Here is a 9,833-nt window from a genome sequence, read left to right on the forward strand (position 1 = left end):
CATTCTTTACCCTGTGTATCTGCTCAGGATGGTCATGATGCCTATGCTAAACTGGCCTTTACTGAATACATATATGTCCTCCTGTCAATAGTGTCACAAAGTTTCCCTGGCAAAAGTTTTCAGATATTTTTCAACCCCCTTCATCACTGTCATGGTGCATAGAGGAAAAGCATGGATGGTCACTACATCTCATTTATGTCATTAAGTTGTATTTCAAGAAGTCCAACTTGAAGTGCTCTGTCCTGACTTACAAGGATCTGACCGTGTAAGTCCACACTCCATCACAATGTTCCCTGATCAGCGGTGAAGAATCCCCCTTCCTTCTTTTTCCTCCTCCTCAGTCTGTGCGCCCTCCAGCAAACAGCTGCCACGAGCAGCATCACGACGCCAGCGCACAGCAGCGCCACAGACACCACTTTGGTCTGGAGCAGCGTGTTAAAATTGAAAGTCACCCCGGTGCCCGCCATGCCAATCACCAAGGATATCACACCGAAAGGGAACACGCAGCGGTACCAGGACTTTTCTGTCCCGCCAGTAGCCTGGGCGAGTCTCTCCAGTGTGGGAAGAGACTCTGGAGGTTTGGCTGAGTCCCTTCCAACACTTCCTTCTACATCTCTTCCTTCTCCACAGCCGTTCAAACCCTGGGCCTGGCTCTCGGAGTCCTGGGGTAAGGTGTTCGTCTCGCTGTTGTTACCACAGTCAAGGTCCGGGTGAAGTACCGGGGCTGGGGGCTGGCGGCCTGAGGAGCAGCCCATCTCGGAGTTGCTGTCCTCGGGTAACGATGCAAGAAAGGCTGCCCGCTGGTGGTGGACCTCTCAGCGCGTGGCCGATTATTGCTACAGGCGCTGATGACGCTACACAGGGGTTCTCTCAAGCTGCTTCTGGTCCCGTCAATCTCAGTGAGGTTGCTGCTGTTGTTGTTGCTCTCAATACTTGCCAGCATGTGTCTGCAGTTAGAGAGATGGAGAAAGAAGAGCTGACGATAGAGGAGGGGAGATGGGAAGAAAAATAGCACACAAGACCTAGAAAACAAAACTGAGGAAACAATCTAGCTTTGCCACAGAATAAAAAAGAAAATGGTAAAAAAAAGAGAAAATAACACAAGCCAGAGATGCCTATTTTTAGCCTCACACACACAGCTGAGAGGAGGATGTACTCACCCTGTATTTTCAGTGTCCATCAATGGGTGAATATTTTCAGTGCAGCCTCGTCTCCCGAGCTGCTCCCAGCAGCAGCAGCAGCAGCAGCGTTGTGTGTGTATTGTGATGCCGATGTCCACAGACTATATAATCACAGAGGAAAGGAGGAGGGGCCTGTGGGAAGTGGTAGACAGGATGCGAGGCTCTGATTGGCTCCCACAGCAGAGTGATTTCAGCGGAGGAGGGGCGGGGGTGAGGTTAACTGTTCGGCAGTCTCATTCAGTGATATTAATTTATTATTTAGTGTGACGAGGAATTCGAGATGTCCCGTAGGTGCTGCGTGTTCAGGGTCTGCTGGAGGCTGCAGAATCAATATGACGCTGGGTTTTGCCAAAGCAACAGATGCATTGTGACATTGACACTGCTACATTAGGTTTAACTAACATCATCGCAGTTATCTACCAATACATGGTATCAGCATTGATTTGCTGTCCTTCTTGGTTTGTCCAGACAGAAACACAATGTCTATTTCTGTCTATCTTCATGTTCCACAGCTGCTGTCATACACATTATTGATCTCCAATATCTGAAGATTTTTTTACAAGGCTGTGCAAGATTTCACAGAGCAATGCTGGAATATCATTACCGTGTATCTCCAAAGTGTCACCTTTGTCAAAAGGACAACCAGACTTGTCTGTAGCCTGGTAAAATTTCAAGATTATTGAATGGAACTCTTACTATGTGTCATCAGCCTGAGGACACTGACATGTAATTCAGAATTTAAGTGAAAACATCCACTCCACATGAACTGAAACACACCTCTGTCCTCTCCTCTCTGTCTTCCCATTGCCCTTCGTCATGTGCGTCATCCGTGTTCCCCTACACAAAGCCTCGGCCAGTTAGCCCTGTCACGGTTGCGGTCCCCGACGCATTCTCCCCGTATGTGCCCATGTTGTTCGCGCTCCCCTCTCTCCTCTCAGACAATGACAGCGAGACACATGAGCCACCGGCATGAATCCCTGGGGATGGCTCATATCACCGGTAACAGGGCAGACAGGGCATCGTGTCTATGTGTGTGCAGGCGTGCGTGCATGTGCGGTGATCTATATATTCCAGGATTTTTTTCTTTCTTGAGGCAAATTTCCAGAACCACAAGATCCGCTGTAATTATCTTGTGTCCGATTTTGGCTGATATCTCACAGGCACAGCTGTTCTGGAGGCAGTAGTAATCACATTTGAGCTAGACTTTAAATGGTGGAGCCGCAGAGCTACGGTTTTCTATTACTGAAACACAGTGAAAATGGCAAAGGTTAACAGTATGGCTGAATGTTGAATCAGTGCATAAGTGGTTCGTTGCTGCAGCGCTAATGACAATAACCACTACACAAAGTGCAGTAATCATATTTCTTGAGTTAAAGACACGCACATTGACATTTGTACCTGAGAGTTGCCAAATTATTGTCTTGTAGATTTCAGAGTAGTTGAAAACATTATTTAGTTGTCACATGAAACATTTTGGACTGCAATGTTCTGTCGTCACTGTCACCTAGACATGAAAATGACACTGAAGGCAACCACACATTGAGGGGAAATAGGCTGTCAACACAATAAATGGAAGCTGTATTTTTATAGCAAAGACAAAATCCAGGTACAAATGAGATTTGTTTACTGGTAATGAACAAGAGCTGTTATTCCTCAAACAAAGTGCTAGAAAGGATTTGTCTTTGTAAGGCAGGTCCCAGTATGTCATGTCAGTGAGCTGACATGAACAATATAAGGGCACAAAAACTGCACAACAAACAAAATGTCATTACAAATTATAATTAAATACAAATGTGCTTTTCTTGCTTTGCCATGTCAAATTGTTTGAATTAATTATCTGGACTTTAATTGAGCCAATGCTAAGAATTTTCTCATTATCAGTTCATGTTTTAATAGCCTACTCAACAGTCATTGTGAGTAGCTAATATAATGCTACACACGGGGTAGCCTCCTGTTGCTTGTTTTCTACTAGGCTAAATACTAAATGTTGTCATCTACGTATGGGTGTTCACTTATTGATTATTACTTAATAATAAGTTATTGTGCTCTTCATTGTAATACATCTCCAAAATGTAATATTTTTAACTTCACCAACCTTGTTTCCGGTAACACTTAATGGTAAATACCTTCATAGTAGTAAGCTAATTTTTCTGAGGAGCTAGCATAGGTTGCTAGCCTACTATCAACAAAAGTGTAGTGCTCCTTTAGCTTAACTGCTCCTGAGGAAACTTGCAGCTTTGCTAAATACAGTTTCAAAATAGCTCTACCGACACTGAAGGTAATGTTAATACTACTTTCTTTTTTAACATAACTGGTAAGAGAAGCTACCTGAAGACTGGATGCAACATATTGTTAAAGTTTAGTGCTAATGTTAGGCCCATGTCCCTGCTCACCTCTCTGTCTATGGCAAGACCTAGCATTCGAGTTAGCGTAAAACAGCCAAAATCTACCTGACTAGGATATTTTTTCATTCTCACAGTGGATATGTTGAGTAATAGCATTGATAACAGGTGCACCCTGTTCTGCTGTGCCGTTTAGTAATCAGTAATCAGAACCATTGTTAGCTACACCTGTGCTTTTCTTGCTAGTATGAGCCAAGATGTCCTCAGTGACAGAGGTCTGTGATTCAAATTCTGTGTCTCAAAGCTGTTTTTACATTTTTCTTCTACTTGATATCAAATTACGTAGTTGGTTTAGTAGATGATTGCCTCACTGTTTATTGGCGATGCGCAGCTAGTGAAGCAGAAAGCACATGGAGTATCTAAGTTAGTCCGTGTGTATTCATGGTGGTACCCAAGAGCCACTTAATATTAATGCATAACGTGTGACATTGTGTGAGACCTTGCCAGTATCCCTTGTGGTTGGACTAAAAGCATCCAAGTTCATCTGAAGGTAAGCCAGCGCTTTTTTCTTTTGAGGCCTTTTTGCTTATTACGTGTTGTCTTGTGCGTCATAACATGAAGTAGCGTAATTTTAGAGCCGTGACTCATTTGAGTTTGGTTGTGGTTATTAAAGCATTAGCAGTCTCCAAAGTCATTACAGCGGTCTGGATTCTGCGCTTTTATTGTGTTTGCACTTTAACTGGAGACCCTGTTGTTCTTTGAGCCATAATTACATACGCGGATACAATCTTATTATTGAAGTTGGTTTTCAAAATTGGTGTCTTGTATAAGTCTGGTTAAAAATGAGTGTCAAAGAGTACACTGTTGTGCGTCAGTAGGGAGTTGCAGTTTACTGGCAATAAAGAGAACATTTTGGCTTTTTATTGTCGCTTGCCTGAAACAGAGGTAACCAGCCTCCATAAAGTATCACAAAGGGGAAATGCATTCGATTTGCAGTAAAAATGCTAACCATGTTTTAATGGGCCTCTGATGCATGTTAAGTTTATTTTACCACTGGTGCCACCATAGAATGTGTCCTGAAATACTCTAACACCCTTTTCCAGCCAACACTTTGTTTACATCCCTGTGCTGTCGGCTATGCTGAATGCCCTCTGGTGCTGCAGTGTGATGTTTTTGTGTCACAGCCACAGTCATTTTAAAGCCGAAGATAACCTTCTTAATCTAAAGACCTAATCACTTGTGAAATCACTGGCGGTGTGGCTGATATTGTGCCATTACTTTGGCATACCTTAAAGGCTTATTTGTGTGGCTGGGCTGTTGTGTGCGTCTCCGTCTGTGGGAGGTCATTGTAATAACAGAATGAAGCCTTCAATAATGGATAGCGTGAGTGCACAAACACACAAAGTGGGATAAACACATGAAGGAGGAGGAGGAGGAGGAGGAGGAATGGATGAGAGCTATAGAAGGATCTTACACGCTACTGGCCGCTGTGCTCCTGTCAGCCGTTCACGCTCTGTAACAATGAGGAGCTTTGTGCATGAACAAAAACACATACCCACACACACGCAGTGTACAGTAAAACCACCCACTGTACACACAAAAAGACAGATTTCTTGTGGGTCAGTGGAGCTGCTGATTGTTTATCCGGAGGTGAAATAAACAAGGAGAATGTCTCAGGGCGGTGTATGTGCATGTGTGTGTTTGAGAGCTATTGAAATGCATGGTTGACAGCACACAGACAGTATTTATATTGATATTTAAAAACACATATTTGTTCAGATTACGTGATTTATATTCAGTTCTGGGTTAGAAAAGGAATCGTGAGAGTTACACACTTGTGTCAACAGCAGGATCAAATTACATGTGTAGAAACAGTTGTGGGAGAACAGAATTGTTGTATTATTAAAACAGCTCAAATAATTACATTATGATTCTTTATATTGTGAATTTTCGATCCATGGAGGTTTCATATTTGATTTAAAAATCAGTGAAGTCATCACAATGTAAATTCTACGGGCTGAGCGGCAACAGCGGGGAAAACTCTCTTGTGCTGCACAACCAGGAAGTAAAATGTGGAAGCCAGAAAACTTTTTTGGCATAAGGTATCTAGTTCTTCTATAAATCTATGCTTGAAGCGCTGCTGTAGTGCAGTAGGTTAAAGAGCAAGAAAGTCTGAGTCGGGGTGGTTAGGTGGGTCTTTCACAGGACTACAGAGACTGGGATTTGTGTCCCATTTGTGACAAAGAGCGAAGACTCCATAGTATACTAAATTGTTTTTTTTTTTATGTAACGTAGGTACGTCCATGTACGTAAATGATGTCATTACGTTATGTGAGTGAGGTCACGGACATTACTTGACTTATGTTATATCACTTAAGTCACCTACGTAAGTTATTTTAACCCAAAATTTGATATTTTTTCGAAACCCGTACCTAACCAAGTAGTTTTTCTGCCTAAGCCTAACCAAGATTTTTTTCAGTCTAGTAGTTTTTTTTTTCCTAAACCACAGCACAGTTTAATTTGAAAGTCTAACTGGACTTTGTATATAACTTCCTGTTGCTAACTGACAAAACTGACACTAGAGGGGTAAATAGAGCATCATACTAAAGCTCAAGGCCACTGACCGAGGTGACCAATTTGACAAGTTGTGAGCGAGAACGTGTTGTACATGCACAGAGCTAACTCAGTTTCTCTGAATACAGAGATTAAGGTTGTATTTCAAATAAGATGTTTATACTGTGTAATGCGGTGTTAATATGAGGCACAAAAGAGATTTACATGAATCCAAATGTCTTCCTGAAAGGATTTGATGCAGCCTGCAGGCTAAGAGAGGATAAAGGTTTGATAGGAAATTAGAAGTAATCTTGCTTGTTGGTAGCTCCCCTGACAGTAGAGCCATTAAACTGTCACACCATAAAACTAATTTTATTCTTCCCCTGCAGCTTGACACGCTTACCTGTAACCTTCTTGGTGTGTGTGTGTGTGTGTGTGTGTGTGTGGGTGCAGAATCAAAACACAGGACCCAACTGTAGCCTTCATATGGCATAAGTAATTTGAACGATTAATTTCGACCACAGACCAGTCCTTCAGTCTGTAGTTACCTGAGGCGGGTATGGGATGTTGTTGTCAGCTGCTTTCCCATAAGGGTGACATTAATCAAATTGTATCAAACATGTTGCCTATTACATCTTTAATGAACAGCTTCAGGAGCTGATTATCAGGTGTAGGAGGCACACTGTATGTATGTGCACGCATGTGTGGTTTGGTCGCGCCCAGACCGGCAGCCTTCTCTCTCTTGTCTGTTCCCCCGCTCAGTTGGGAACCAGCCGACACACCGTCTGTCCACACGACCAAATCGGTCATCACGACATAAAAACATTTGTACCTGTGGAGTGGCTCCTGCGTGACTCAAGGCCCTCCAGGAGGGCACTTGTGTGAAGGACGGTATGCGTCAAAGCTGAACACGACATGAGAATGCCGTGCCGCAGCAAAACCAGTTTGAAGTGTGGCTAGAATAATAATTAGCAGTATTAATCACTGAAGAAAGTAGAGTTTTAATGATGACGATTTAATTAATTCTAATTAATTTTTTTTCTTTGCACATGCTATTTGTTCCTGCTGTGTATGTATGATGTTTTTCAGATATTTTTCTAATGACTGGGTAGTTTGAGCCCTTCATTTGTACTGATTGGAAAGGAAATAAGCACAATGATAGACAGCAGCCCTGATGCCCTCAAAGAGGATTTATGGGCATGTAACAAGAAAAAAGAGAGCTCAGGGCAGCATTGTGTAGTATTAACAGTCTGATTACAAATGACTATTTCTTGTTTTGGTTATTAAAAGAACTGTTTTCACTTTTTGTAAAGATCATATTTTCATATTATCTATGTGATGTGTTAATGATACCTGATCTGCTTAGAAGAATGTCTGACATTACTCTAAGGTGTCACCCATGCATAACAGTTCATGTGTCCTGCAAGCAAACACAATGAACTAAATTCCTTTTATTTTAATAACTAGTCACCGTAGTCAAAGCTGTAAATAACTTAATTTTTTATATATATATATATATATATAAATCTGCGTCCCTCTGACATTTTGTAAAGCCATGTCTCTGGGTCACTGCTATAGTCACTCACATTCAGCAGTACTGTCATTATGGACAGAACCCTACATTACACTGTAAAAACATTAATAATGTATTTCCACTGTAGAAAAGTTTGTTTAAACATGAAAATATTCCACAATTTTATCCAGGACATTTTAGCCAGCATCAGTTCTGATTCAATGCACACTTTCCATTTACAAATAGTTTTGTTTCATTTTGGCCATCGTGCCCCATTAATACTTGTCGTTTTATGTCTCACAACTTCAGTTGGACCCGCCCTGAAAGAAGAATTCTGGTATTTTTAAACCTGGGCACTACTTTTCCATATTTTGATTTGAAATTATTCATACTTGCCAAACTTTGGGAATCAGTCCAGTAGATTGCCTCAGCTGGTAGCCGCGACACGGCTGCAATGGCTGCCTTCGGGGCAACTCCGACCATCAAACTTATGTCCAGTGCTTGTTTTTGTCACTGACAGGGTGAGGTTGTTACTCAGTTAGTCAATACCAAAGAAATAATTCCTACAGAGAGAGAATCTTTTGTTAATGAGTTAATCAAATCTCGTGTTTCGAATCCGACCCAGTGGCCTTTTGCTTCATGTCATCCCCCTTCTTTCGCATCCTGTTTGCTAAGCTGTCTATCTAATAAAGCCATGAAAAGACCAAAAATAATTGTAAATAAAGAAAAAAATAAAGTTTCTCTAAAAAAGTTGTCTCCCTCTGAAATCTTGCGAGGTGAGTTGTTACAGTTGCCTCATCTAGATTGTTGAAATCAGCTCAATATTCAGTCATTACTTATTAACTTAAATGAGTTCTTGTCGGCAGTTCCTCTTGGTAAACTCTAAACTCCTCTCTCCAACTCTGACTCACATTTCCACCATCATATTCTGCAACTACTTTCTTGAGATTTCACTTTGACATTTCCTCTGGAACCAGACTTGTGTGGGCTTCTGAAACAAGTCATGAGCTCAAAATGATGTTCATCAGCAACTCTATTAAAGGGGCACTATGTAGTTTTGGAGAAGAAATTCAAACCCAGAATTTTAAGACTGACAATATTAATGAGGTAATAATACAAACTCAAATTTCTCTTCTGATTAAAATTTCCTCCCCAAAAACTACATAGTGCTCCTTTAACATTGACACTGATAAAACAATGTTGAATGTTTTTCGAGCTGTTAAAAGAAAGTCGTTGACATTAGATTATAAGAGGAGACTTATCAAAATGGAAACTCGGTACATATTTACATTTGCTCACTTCCAACAACTGTTCATGAAATCAATTTTTATTAATGAATAGTTAAAATTTTGAGTACCAGGTGTAAACTCGAGCCAACACAGTAAGAAAATCAGATCCTACCAGCAGAGTCAGACCATGGAATCAACCCCTTCTTCATCTGTGAGGTTGGATTTTAATACAGTATGACCCTAAAAGAGACCCAGAGCGCCATGACACAAAAATCAAACCAACTCAGCTTTCCATAGCTCTTCAGAAGCTGTTAAAGGCAATTATGTTTTCTGCTGATGCTGTCCTTCTTCACTCCATCACTGTACATTTTCTCTCCAGAGCTTTTCCTTTGTCCAGTGTTTTGATATGGTTCTGGAGTCTACGAAGGCTCCACTCTGCATGCTCAATCATACATGATGCCCTGAACCTTGTGCTGCACAGTACAGTTCTCTGCTCTTATGGCAGTATTGTTGATATCCAAAGCTTGTTCTTTTGAGACCCATTTCCGAGCTTTTTTGCTACCTTCATTAACTTAAAGTGGGGCATAAATTTGGCAACTCACAGCCATTTCGTCATCCATTTTACGCAAAGGTTTTCTTTCTGTCGTACTTTGTAGATATCATCAATCTCATGTCACTGCTGGCAGATTGACGAGTCAATGCCTCTCTTGAGCCACAGAATTCCTTTTGCGTGGTTGTGTTTTGCTGCATCATTGCTTCTGCCGCCTGTGTCATTGCAGCAACCATTTGGGTCCTGAATTATTTCAGGTCCTCGTCTCACAGCCTCACGCTCTCCTTTCACTTCAGTAAACCTCTCCTCCGAGACTTTGTGCTGAAGCCTTATCTTGAGGGCTTGAAGTTTTTGTTGCGAGTGTTTTGGTGTTATGGTTTATCGACCGTGTCACAGAGATAAGCGCTACAAAAGAACTATGGACCAATTAAGTTTGGTTTCTGTGTGTTAACTGATGAAACCTAC

General features: G+C 41.5%; 1 protein-coding gene across 1 annotated transcript; it reads right to left on the reverse strand.

Annotated features, from left to right (window-relative positions):
- Positions 1-281: 281 nt before the first annotated feature.
- LOC141015191 (uncharacterized) lies at positions 282-787 on the reverse strand. Its single transcript, XM_073489145.1, has one exon. The coding sequence runs from the start codon at positions 753-755 to the stop codon at positions 282-284; it is 474 nt and encodes a 157-aa protein (XP_073345246.1). The 5' UTR covers positions 756-787.
- Between the last annotated feature and the right edge of the window lie 9,046 nt (positions 788-9,833).

This window comes from Pagrus major, chromosome 20 (genome assembly GCF_040436345.1).
Source record: "Pagrus major chromosome 20, Pma_NU_1.0".
Lineage (NCBI taxonomy): Eukaryota > Metazoa > Chordata > Actinopteri > Spariformes > Sparidae > Pagrus > Pagrus major.